The 13,771-nt window shown below is 40.1% G+C and overlaps 1 protein-coding gene across 3 annotated transcripts in view; it reads right to left on the reverse strand.

Moving 5' to 3' along the window:
* Nucleotides 1-3,663: 3,663 nt before the first annotated feature.
* The window catches only part of LOC118536644 (uncharacterized), a 55,681-nt gene continuing 45,573 nt past the window's right edge, over nt 3,664-13,771 (reverse strand). For all 3 annotated transcript variants that reach the window (XM_078063024.1, XM_078063023.1, XM_078063022.1), the window contains one exon: nt 3,664-6,504. In XM_078063024.1, coding sequence (XP_077919150.1) covers nt 4,565-6,504 — 1,940 coding nt within the window. In that variant the 3' untranslated portion in view covers nt 3,664-4,564. The remainder of the gene's footprint in view (nt 6,505-13,771) is intronic.

Consider the following 13,771-nt stretch of genomic DNA (forward strand, 5'->3'; position numbering starts at 1 on the left):
ATACTTCTAAGGCGGTAAATCAAAAACTTTAATAAACATGTCTAAACCATATATCTAAATAAAATCAGCACAAATAAAAAATATATTAGGGTACTTTTGGAACTAGAGTTTTATCTGAATTTAATTCCCTTCCCAGTTTTTATAAATTACAAGATGGGGAGAGGAGAACCTGAAAGGGAATATCAACATTTAAGAAAATAATCTAACTTTATTTCACATGAATAATATAACTGGTTGAATGGAGATAAAAGAAATAGGCAAACTAACTTTGTTTAAAAGTACTTTGTCTATATACTTGGTCTAAAGAGAAAAAGAACCGTAAACAAATCCTGAACACAATCAGGTTTGTTTTTTACAATGCTCTTGTGTAGCAACTCCAAACTACTTGCTATGTATTAGAGGACTGAACAAATCAGTAAACAGATTGATGATAGTGGGAGCCAATTTGACTGTTGGAAGTCAACATGGAATACGGAAAAACTAGAAATACTTACTTGAAGTTGAAGGTATCCACATTTTACACATACATACATAAACATGAAAGACTGGTATCCCAATAAGATAACACACAGCACCCAGATCTTAGTTTCTAAATACCAAACTGCTCAAAGGAATCAGGTCTCTGTAGAATCTGTGGCTGTAGCAGACCATATACAAGATAAACCCAAGATATTATTATACCAGAAAACAAGCATTCATATTGATGATAGAGAAAAGAGACCTAGGGAGGAAGGGAAAGCTCCTCTATAGATAGAATGCCAAATGCTAAATATAAGAGGAAGGACGGACCAAGAAAGCCATCACTTTGCAATCATAGTAATAACTGTTTCAGACAAAAATATCAACACTAAAACTAGCAGGTGAAAGATAATGAGGTAGTTACTACATAAAGATCTCCCCACAAATTAGTTACTAATTTCAAGGGCAAAACAGCAACTTTATAGTGGAGAACCTTGAAGTCATCAGTATATTCAAGGGATCAAAACTATCACTGATAAAACATGTTTCCTGTTGTAATGCGCTCAGACTATGTGTCACTCATGGAATATTCTTGCCACACTAATTTGAATTTAATCACAAGGAATCAAACTCCTATTTAGGGATAATCTACAAAATACCCCATACTCTTTGAAGATACCAATTTCATGAAAGACAGAGAAAGGCCGTGGAACTGATCCAGATTCAAAGACTAAAGAAACATGACAACTTTATGCAGGGTATGACCCATCTTAAGATTTGATCCTGGAATAGGAAAAAAAAAATTGATATAAACATATGGGACAACTGTGGAATTTGAGTAAGTTGTAGATTAGAAAATATTGTAAGCAAAGTCCGGTAGTCTTAAAATATGTTTGCAAATTCCTTGACACTTCTCTTATCAAGAGGTGGAGTCCATGCTCCCTCTCCTTGATCCTAGACGGGTTTTTGTGACTGCTGCCTCAGATTCTAACACTGTAACCTCCAACAGTAGATTAGACAAGGCCATAGTACTCCTGCTGGTTTCTCTTGGGATACTCTGAGCCTCCACATAGCGTCCAGTCAGTATGAAGTGGCCATGCCAAAGGGTCCACATAAAGCTAGAAAGACATGCTTGAGGAACAAAAGCTGTTTGGGTTCTCTCAGCTCCGGTGCTAGACAACTGAATGATCTGGTTGGACTCTAATCACAGTAGATACACTAAGGCTATATAGGAATTTTGTTCTTGCATCTTTCCTGAAAGTTGAGAATACATTGAAAATATAGGCTTTAAAACACTCTCAAAACATTACAAGTTTAAAAATGTATTATAATAACCCCTTTTAAAGTAATCAGATCACCTATAAGTGAAACCGTATGACAATTGTCTTTCTCAGCTTGACTTATTTCACTTAGCATAAACCCCTCCAGTTCCATCCATGTCGATGCAAATGGTGGGTATTCATCCTTTCTGATGGCTGAGTAATATTCCATTGTATCTATGGACCACATCTTCTTTATCCATTCGTCTCTTGAAGGGCATCTTGGCTTCTTCCACAGTTTGGCTATTGTGGACATTGCTGCTATGAACATTGGGACATAAGGATTAGCATGGAGGACATTAGGAGAAGGAAGGGAAAAATGAAGGGGGGTGGGAATCAGAGTGGGAGATGAACCATGAGAGACTATGGACTCTGGGGAAACAAACTGAGGGTTTCAGAGGGAAGGGGGATGGGGGGATGGGTTAGCCTGGTGATGGGCATTAAGGGGGGCACATATTGCAGTGAGCACTGGGTGTTATATGCCAACAATGAATCATGGAACACTACATCAAAAACTAATGAAATACTGTATGGTGACTAATATAATAATCAGATCATATTTATACATATATGAGAATATTCTACATATAGATCACAAACTTATACGTATGAATATGATTTGGTTACCTTTAAAGGGGGCATTAGAGATTTACATGTATATATATCTCCTACAGAACCTTATGTCTCTGGCCACTTTTCTATGCATATTCTGGGTATTTACCAATGTTAGTAACCATAAATTTACTTTTTCATTGCATTCTGCATAATATTCCACTGAATGGATAAGTCCTAAATTGTTTTGTCAGTCTAACTGATGAATGCAAATTGTGCCATTACCAATAATGAAACAATGAACATTCTTTCATGTGGATCTGTAAATAGGTTTCATGCCCTATGGTGAGATAAGATTATTAGATTTAGCTCTAAGGTTTAGATTTATTTTTTATTTTTTAAAGATTTTATTCATTTGACAGAGAGTGAGAAAGGGAACATAAGCAGGGGGAGTGGGAGAGGGAGAAGCAGGCTTCCTGCAGAGCAGGGAGCTCGATGTGGGGCTTGATCCCAGGACCCTGGGATCATGACCTAAGCTGAAGGCAGACGCTTGCACCCCAAGCTTTAGATTTACATTAGATTTAGCATTAAGGAATATTTGTGTAATTTTACTGTCTCATAGTTTTACTGTTTTGGTAAACAGTAATAATGGTCACTGTAGATAATTTTTCAAAAAGCTAAAACCTCCCTAAGCCTCTCTGCCAGAGTAAACAAGGTAGCATGTCCGTGAACGTCCCTCTACATATTACCTCCTTGTATGTAAGGGCATCTGTAGGTATACATATTATTACTTGGGCCACACATACTGGGAAGCCTCTAATGTAGCCTTCTCATGAATGATGGTTCTCTGTCCTTACAGACCAGGTCCTTTTTTTTTTTTTTTTTTTTTGTGGCTGTGTATTATATTTATTCCACTATTTTGCTAATACTTATTTCCTTTAAAAAAAATCCGTATAAACATCCTTATGTACATGCTCACTTTTGCTATAATCTCTTAAACAAAGCATCTAGTGCTAGGATTCCCAGGTCAAAGGGTATTTTGATATATATTGACCAGTTTATGTCCACTCCTGACAAGAGGTATTGAACACAGAATGCCCTGTAAACGGTAATCCACCTAAATTGTTACATTTAATGAAATCTCAATAAAAACCCAACTGGTTTCTTGCTCTGCCCTCCAGTGGGGGGGGAGGGGGAGATGGGGGTGGGGTGTGACAAAATTAATGTCCTTGAAATCTGCCAAAGCCCCTGCCTACACAGGTCTGGATGAAGGACTGTGCATAGGAAAGGCAATCTGACCTAAGCGTGAAGGGAAATAATGAGAAGAAACCAATTACTAACAATTCAAGTTTACTAAAAAACTTCTTGTCATTAGTAACTACTTTTAACACTTTGAAAGAGTAACAGTGAAATCCTACCTTAATTAGGGTCCAAAATTTCCAGGCATATAAATTATAGTATGTTATTAGTTAAAAACAGTATTTTCAGTCTATAAAACACAAACTAATGATACTAAATATTACACTGTACACAAGGGCTGACATACTACAAAGAACCAGGGCCGGATGGAGGATGGGGGCCATTCACAAATTGCATCCAAATTTGCACTACTGCAGATGGCAGCATGACATGATTTTCTGTACTTGTCCTGAAATCTCATTAAGGCTACTTGCAGGATTCCTTTTGAGTATGTTGTTATGAAATCTGGGTAGGGGGGTACAATTTTCAAATACTTGTCCTAATGATAGATCTTCTCCTTGTTCAGTAATTGCTGGGCATCTCTTAGGAGCCAAGCACACTTCTACACGGTAGAGATAAAGCAGTGAAAAACATCCCTCCCTACATGGAGGTTACATTGCCATTGCCGTTAATTTTACTTGTCCCTTATGATACTTTCATTAAAGTTCTGCCCCTAATCTTCATTTATAAGGCCTCTTTCCTGGGTAGACTCAGATGAATTTTGAAATTCTTTTGCATTGCATCCTGAAGATTGGGACATTCAGAACTCAAACATTGACTGTATTTATAGGTTTTCTCTCTGTGAAATCTGATGTTTGTAAAGAATTTATCTCCCAACTGAGTCCTTAAAACAGCACTTTACAGAGCTTACTTGCATGTGAAGATTCCTTGAGGCTTCTGAGTTCTGAAGGAACTTTCCACAATTCCCAGCATCGATTTTCCAATAGAGAGGAGGATGTGAACTTTAACTGAAGGCTACACCACACCTCACATGTCTACAGATTTCCTCCAGTGTGGACTCTCTGATGGTATACAAGATGTGATCTCTGGCTGAAGCCTTTACAACAGACATCACATATGTATGGCCTTTCCCCAGTGTGGACCCTCTGATGGGTGTGAAAATGCGAGGCCTGACTGAAGCCTTTACCACACTGCTGACATGTATAGGGTTTCTCTCCTGTGTGAACTCTCTGATGAGCACTGAGCCCAGCACTCCAACTAAATTCTTTCCCACATTCCTCACATTTAAATGGTTTCTCTCCAGTGTGAATTATCTGATGGACTTGAAGATTTGACCTCTGGCTGAAGGCCTTACCACATGTATCACATTTATATGGTTTCTCTCCGGTGTGGACTCTCTGATGGGCTTGAAGATGTGAGGCCTGGCTGAATCGCTTCTGACACGCTTCACACTTGAATGGCTTCTCCCCGGTGTGGACACTCTGATGAGCTTGAAGATTTGAGGCCTGACTGAAGCCCTTCCCACACTCTTCACATTTATAAGGTTTCTCTCCTGTGTGGACCCTCTGATGATTGTGAAGATTCAAGCTCCAATTGAAGCGCTTCCCACACACCTCACATTTGTATGGTTTTTCTCCAGTGTGGACCCTCTGGTGGGCTTGAAAATACGAACTTTGACTGAAGCCTTTACCACACACATTGCAGCGAAATGGTTTCTCTCCTGTGTGAACTCTCTGATGGCTCTGAAAACTTGAGGCTGAACTAAAACCCTTCCCACACTCTTCACACTTATATGGTTTCTCCCCAGTGTGGACTCGTTGGTGGCTGTGAAGATTAAAGCTCAAACTGAAGCACTTCCCACACTCATCACACTTGTATGGTTTCTCTTCAGTGTGGACTCTTTGATGGGTATGAAGATTTGAGCTACAACTAAAGCGTTTACCACAATCTCCACATTTGTATGGTTTCTCTCCAGTGTGGATTCTCTCGTGGGCCTGAAGATGTGATCTCTGAGTGAAGCCCTTCCCGCACACCTCACATTTGTAAGGTTTCTCTCCAGTGTGAACTCTGCAATGAATATTCAGATCAGTGCTACGACTGAAGCCCTTCCCACAACTTTCACATCGGTAGGGTTTCTCTCCTGTGTGGATAGGCAAATGGGCATAAAGATGTGAGGTCTGGTTAAAGCTCTTACCACACTCAAGGCACGAATAGGGCTTCTCCCCTGTGTGGACTCTCTGGTGAGTCTGCAGGTTTGAGCTCTGGCTGAAACCCTTCCCACACTCATGACACCAATAGCGTTTCTTTCCTGTGTAAACACTTTGCTGAATGGGAACAGCCGAGCTATAACTGGTGTCCTCCTCATGTGCACTGTAAGGGGGGGACTTCTTTCCCGAGTGTACCTGTTGATGAAGTTCAAGACTGGGGCCATCACTGAATGCTTTCTCACATTCACTACAGTGGTAGGTCTGCTGGATAAGAGGGGACACCTTACCACAGTCACTAGTGTGAGCTTTGTCTCTTTTGTGCACTGTATCGTCATCATGGTGGTGTGAAATACAACTGAAAATGTTAACGTATGGAGCAAATATACATAACTGGCTTTTCATCGGAGTCTTACAACTTCTCTGATAATTCTGTGTTTCACTGAGATATATTTTACTCCAAGCATTATGAGCTCTCCCAGCCAGAAATTCTTGCTTTTCAATAATCTTGGAATGATCCTCTAGAAGATTCATGATACAGCTGTCCTCCACAGAAGCCTGAATACATATTCCTGCTCCCACTTGACAGGGGGAATCACACTGGTCAGGGAACTGAGAACTCTTTCCTTGAATATTTATCACAGAGTCTTGATTTTTGTTTAATTTGCTCACAACATGTCTCTTGATTTGCCAACATGAAAGCTCTCCCAATGAAAGGCACCTTATTCCTGCTTCATGAAGAGTCTCCACCTCATTTTGATTCCCGCCTCCTGAAAGAACAAGGATAAAGAATTAGGGACAGAAAGAGTGACATCAGCAAGGTGGTAAATGGAGAAGCTCCAAGCCCTTGTTCCCCAAAGAAAACATTAAAAAAAAAAAAGGCTAGCTGAAAAAGATCTATAGCAAACAAGGGACCGTCCAGTAGAAAAAACACACTTAAAATGGGAGGAAATTTGGGATCAGCCCAGAGTGAGGGTTTAAGGTCTTCTCAGGTCTTTACTTAGTATGTCTTACCTTGGGGCTGTGTGGGTTTTTCCCAATTCTCCATATGCAGCTACTTTTAAATGTAGTGACAGTTTTACTTATGATAAGGTGCAGTCTGAAGGATGCAGGAACCCACCTCGCAATTCCCTACTTCAAACTGGGCAGAGCAGAGCAGACTTGCACTGGTCTAACCTGTTTAGGGGCTGCTGGGGGGACCAGTGTGTGTTCTGCCTGACTTGGAGACAGAAGCTCGTGGGAGCTGCAGGGGGATTACAGACCTGCAGAAGGCTGGGGAGAATGATTACATGTGAAGGAATGCAAGAGAACACCTATGTCCCCATAGAGCTAGGGTGACAATCTTTGGGAGGTTCAGACCCTTAAAAGCATCTTTGTATATGACAGAATTGAAAAAAAACACTCAGGCCCAGGCAAGACAGGCTCAGAACATTCCTGAGAAGACCTTAAGCCCTCACCACGGGGAGACCCCGGGGTTCACAACACACCCTGCACATTAGTGAAGGTCTTCCCTGGAAAAAAGAGCTGGTCTCGGGGCACCTGGGTGGCTCAGTCGTTAAGTGTCTGCCTTCGGCTTAGGTCATGATCCCAGGGTCCTGGGATCGAGTCCCACGTCGGGCTCCCTGCTACGCGGGAAGCCTGCTTCTCCCTCTCCCACTCCCCCTGCTTGTGTTCCCTCTCTCACTGTCTCTCTCTGTCAAATAAATAAATAAAACCTTTAAAAAAAAAAGCTGGTCTCAAAAGCATACAAAAAAAACCACAAAAAAACCAGGAAAAATATGGCCTATTTGGAGGAATAAAGTGGCAGCAACAAACAGTCTGTGATGGGTATCAGCGGTATCAGACAAGGTCTTTAGAACTGTCTGAAATACACTCAAAGAGCTAAACGAGAGAGCGACGTAAGCAGGGAGACAGAATGGGATGGTCCAGCCCTCAGTACCACACAGGAGCAACAGATAACCAACCCCACAGACAGCAATGGCTTTGTGAGAACTCTGAAAACCAGTTAAGCTGCAGCAACTAATACAATGTTTAACCAAGTAAAAGATGTACTCAAAGCTCTACAGAACTTCCCAGAGTTTTTGCCTGCACCCCCTTCCTGGCGAGTGTGCAGCAAGGGTGGGAGGAGGCTGCCCAGTTCCTGGTTGCAAACAAGGAAACCTAACTCCTACAAAGGAAAGTATCTCCAAAAAGCCAAACCTACCAGAAAAGACCCCAAATAGCCAAAGGAATACTGAAAAAAAAAAAAAAAACCCAAAGCTGGAGGCATCACAATTCAGACTTCAAGCTGAATTACAAAGCTGTAATCATGACATAGAGACTCCTCCAGAAGAGTAAGAGTGACTACTTCTCAATATATTTTATCAGGCCAGCGTTACCCTGACGCCAAAATCAGACAAGAAAAGACAACTACAGATCCATACAAAGCTTTGCCAGCTAAATCCAATGATGTATAAAAAGGGCACTAAATCATGAAGGAGTGATTGTTTCGAGAATGCAAGGTTGGTTTAACATTCAAAAATCAGATGAAACACTTTCCTCTATAGATCAGGAACAGGGCATAATCACAGATCACAACAAATATAATAATAATGAAAAAGTTTGAAATATTGTGAGAATTACCAAAAGGTGACACAGAGAAAGGAAGCGAGCAAATGCTGTTGGAAAAACAGTGCTGAAAGCCTTGATGCGGGGCTGCTATAAACCTTCAATGTATAAAAACAGAGCTACCCTATGGCCCAGCAATTGCCCTACTGGGTATTTACCCCAAAGATACAGATGTAGTGAAAAGAAGGGCCATATGCACCCCAATGTTCATAGCAGCAATGTCCACAACAGCCAAACTGTGGAAAGAGCCGAGATGCCCTTCAAAAGATGAATGGATAAAGAAGACGTGGTATATATATACAATGGAATATTACTCAGCCATCAGAAAGGATGAATACCCAACTTTTACATCAACATGGATGGGACTGGAGGAGATTATGCTAAGTGAAATAAGTCAAGCAGAGAAAGTCAATTATCCCTGGTTTCACCTATTTGTGGAACATAAGGAATATGCAGGACATTAGGAGAAGGGGGGAAATCAGAGGGGGAGATGAACCATGAGAGACTATGGACACCGGGAAACAAACTGAGGGTTTTGGGGGTGGGGTGGGGGGATGGGTTAGTCCAGTGATGGGTATTAAGGAGGGCACGTATTGCATGGAGCACTGGGTGTATATAAGCAAACAATGAATGATGGAACACTACATCAAAAACTAATGATGTACTGTATGGTGACTAACATAAAAAAACAAACAAAAAACCCCACAAATATCAGAAGTGCAAAAAACCCGGTATCTGCGAAGTTCCGCAGACCAAGGTACGCCTGTATTGAAATAGCCAACAGTTACAGGAAAGTTTGTGTTACTCCACTTCATTCTGACAAAAACCTACATTTGTACTGGCGTTTGCTAACCAAAAGAAATCCAAAGAGGATTTTTCACTTTTATGAAAATAGGTGAAAAGTGAACATCGAATTTAGTGTTCTGCAGTGAGCCCTTGTAGACACCGCGTGTACCCGGGGCGGCAGACAGCGAGGCTCTCGGGGACTCCATTCAGCCACTACAGCTCTGAACTGTGTCTGGGGGCATCTGTGCTTTATCTCAACTTATTCCGTGCATCCACTAGCAAGATGTGTCTTAGGTACCAAAAAAGCCTAAGAGAGGTTATTTTTGGGGTCTGGGAACAGCCAAAAATTTTCCATAGAAATTATTGGTAATTGTTTCTTTACGCCGTTTTGTTTACAAAATATTTTTTTTATTCATGCATATTTTTATTGATATTGCATTGGCTGTACATATTAATCTGGGAAGGACTTTTTTAAGATTTTATTTATTTATTTGACAGAGAGAGAGATAGCGAGAGCAGGAACACAAGCAGGGGGAGTGGGAGAGGGAGAAGCAGGCTTCCTGCCGAGCAGGGAGCCCGATGTGGGACTCGATCCCAGGACCCTGGGATCATGACCTGAGCCGAAGGCAGACGCTTAACGACTGAGCCACCCAGGCGCCCAGGACTGACTTCTTTAAGCTATTGATTGACTCTTCCCATTCAGGACCACAATATGTCTCTTCACTGATTCTGGCCATTCTTCATGGCCTTCAGGAAAGTTTTATAATTGCCTTCATATAAATCTGGCATATTTCTAGTTAATCCCAAAGAGTTTTATCTTTTTTGTCATTGTTGCTGTTATTTTTCCACAGGAACCCTCTACTTTCGGAGAGCAGGGGAAACCTGTACATGAAAGACGTTCAACATCACTAATCATCAGGTAAATGCAAATCAAAACCACAATGAGATGCCACCTCATGCCTGTTAGAATGGTTAGCATCAGACAAGAGGTTATAAATGTTGGAGAGGATGTGGAAGAAAGGGAAGCTTGTGCACTGTTGGTGGGATTGGAAACTGGGGCAGCCAGTATGGAAAACAGTGTGGAGGTTCCTCAAAGGATTTTAAGATTTTATTTATTTGTCAGAGAGACAGAGAGCATGCAGGCACACGCACAAACAGGGGGAGCGGCCGGCAGAGGGAGAAGCAGACTCCCTGCTGAGCAGGGAGCCCGATGGACCCTGGGATCATGACCTGAGCCAAAGGCAGACGCTTAACTGACTGAGCCACCCAGGCGTCCCTCCTGACAGAACTACCACATGCCCCAGCATTCCACTTCGGGGTATATATCTGAGGGAAACAAAATCAGTCTGTGGGAGAGAGATCTGCACCATGTTCACTGCAGCAGCATTTACAACAGCTAACACACAGAACCAAGTGTCCATCGATGGATGAATGCGTAAAGAAATTGTGTGTAAATGGGGGGGGGATATTCAGCCATAAGGAAGAATGAAATCTTGCCATTATGACAACATAGATGGACCTCAAGGGCATTATGCTAAGTGAAATAAGTCCGACAAACACAAATACTGTATAATCTCTCATAGGTAGGAAAAAAAACTCAAAGATAAAATTTGTGGTTACCAAGTATGGGGGAAATGGATGAAAGGGATCAAAAGGTCCCTACTTCCAGTTATAAGATAAATAAGTACTGAGGATGTAATGTGTAATGTAATGATGAATATAGTTAACACTGCTATATAGTATATTTGAAAACTGCTAAGAATGTAAATCCTAAAAGTTCTCATCACAAGGAAAAAGTTTTTAAAAAATGGTTATGTGAGGTAATGGATTTTAACTAAATTTACTACGGTAAATCATTTTGTAATATATGTAAATCAAGTCATTATGATATACACCTTAAAATTTTATAGTGCTTAGGTCAATTATATCTTAATAAAAAAGAAAAAGGAGACACAAACTGAGGGTTTTAGAGGGGAGGGTGTTGGGGGGATGGATTAGCCCCGTGATTAAGGAGGGCATGTACTGCATGGAGCACTGGGTGTTATATGAAAACCATGAATCGTGGATCACCACATCAAAAACTAATGACGTATTGTATGGTGACTAACATAATAAAATTAAAAAAGACATCAATATAGATACTATGGACATGAAAAGAATGACAGACACTATGAATAACTCTATGCCCACATCTAATAACCTAGATGAAATGGACCAATTCCTTGAAAGACACAATTTGCCAAACTCAGACAATCTGAATAGACCTAAATCTTTCAAAACGGAAAGCACCAGACCCAGATGGGTTCACGTGTCAATTCTACCAAACAGTTAAGAAAGGGATTATACTAATTCTCTACAAGAGCTTTCAGAGGACAGAAGCAGAGGGAATGTTTCCTAACTCATTCCATCAGGCCAGCATTACCCTAACACCAAAACCAAAGACACGGCAAAAAAACTACAGACCAATATATTTCATTAACACATGGACTCCGAGAAACAAACTGAGGTTTCAGAGGGGAGGGGGATGGGGGGATGTGTTAGCCCGGTGATGGGTATTAAGGAGGGCACGTACTGCATGGACCACTGGGTGTTATATGAAAACAATGAATTATGGATCACTACATCAAAAATTAATGATGTATGGTGACTAACATAATAAAAAAAAAAAAACAGATGCAAAGATCGTCAAAAAATATTAGCAAATCAAATGCAACAATGTATAAAAAGAATTACACACCGTGACCAAGTGCACCAGGCACATAAGACTGGTTCAAAACATGAAAATTAATATAATCCATCACATGATACTATCAAAAGAGGAAAAGCATTTGATAAAATCCAATACTCATTTATAATAACTCTCAGCAAACTAGGAATATAGAAGAAATTACTCAACTGGATAAAGGACACCTGTAAAACAGCTAATATCTTTTTTTAATTTTATTATGTTAGTCACCATACAGTACATCATTAGTTTTTGATGTACTGATCCACGATTCATTGTTTTCGTTTTACACCCAGTGCTCCATGCAGTATGTGCCCTCCTTAATACCCATCACGGGGCTAATCCATCCCCCCACCCCCTCTCCCGTCTAAAACCCTCAGTTTGGTTTCTCAGAGTCCATAGTCTCTCATGGTTCATCTCTCTCCCTCCCATTCCCCCCCCCTTCATTTTTCCCTTCCTTCTCCTAACGTCCTCCATGCTATTCCTTATGTTCCACAAATAAGTGAAACCATATGATAATTGACTTTCTCTGCTTGATTTAGTTCACTTAGCATAATCTCCAGTCCCATCCATGTTGATGTAAAAGTTGGGTATTCATCCTTTCTGATGGCTGAGTAATATTCCATTGTATATATGGACCACATCTTCTTTATCCATATCTTAATGGTGAGAAACCCAAAACCTTCCTATTAAAATCAGGAAAAAGGATATCCTTTTTGAAAGTCCCTTCTGATTTGAAAAGTACCCCTTTTCAATACTGTACTGTAAGTCCCAGCAAATGCAAGAAAAGGAAGTAAAAAGGGTACAGATTGCAAAGGAAGAAATAAAACTCATTGTTGGTAGATGATATGACTGTCTATGTAGAAACCCCCAAAGAATCAACCAAAAAAACTCTTGGAACTAATAAACCATTACAGCAAAGATGTAGGACACAAGATATAGATAAGTATATTGCTCTCATATACATAAGCAATGGACAAGTGGAATTTGAAATTAAAATCACATTATCATTTACATTAGCACCCTCCAAAATATGTAGGTATGAATCTAACAAAATCTGTATGAGAAAAATTATAAAACTCTGATGAACAAAATCTAAGTAAATGGAAAAATATTCTATGTTCAGGGATAAAAACACTCAATACTGTCAAGATGTCAGTCCTTTGCAATCCCAATCAAAATCCCAGCAAGATATTTGGTGGATACTGACAAACAGATTTAAAAGTTTATATGGAAACACAAGACCCAGAACAATATTGAAGAAGAACAAAGCTGGAGGACTGACATTACTCAACTTCTAAGTTTACTATCTAAAGCTGCAGTATTCAAGATGGTGTAGTATTGGAAAAAGAACAGATGAACAGACCGCTGGAATAGAATAAAGAGCTAAGAAATGGGCCCAAGCAAATATAATCAGATGCAAACGAAAACCATGAATCGTGGATCACCACATCAAAAACTAATGACGTATTGTATGGTGACTAACATAATAAAATTAAAAAAAAAAAGACATCAATACAGATACTATGGACATGAAAAGAATAACAAACACACTATGAATAACTCTATGCCCACATCTAATAACCTAGATGATATGGACCAATTCCTTGAAAGAAACAATTTGCCAAACTCAGACAATCTGAATAGACCCAAAACCCAAGCAAATATAATCAAAGGCAATACAATGAAGCAAAGATAGTCTTTTTGACAAATGGTGCTGGAACTGGACATTCACATGCAAAAAAAAATCTGTAGAGCTTAAACTTTTCACAAAGATTAAATCATAGACCTTAATGTAAATACAAAACTGTCAAACTCCTAAGTTTCTGCTCTGTGAAAGCCATTGTCGAGAATAAGACAAGCCACAGGGAGAAAATATTTGTAAAAAATATATGTGGTAAAGGAATGTTACCCAACAT

This window comes from Halichoerus grypus, chromosome 15 (assembly GCF_964656455.1).
Source record: "Halichoerus grypus chromosome 15, mHalGry1.hap1.1, whole genome shotgun sequence".
In the NCBI taxonomy this organism is placed as follows: domain Eukaryota; kingdom Metazoa; phylum Chordata; class Mammalia; order Carnivora; family Phocidae; genus Halichoerus; species Halichoerus grypus.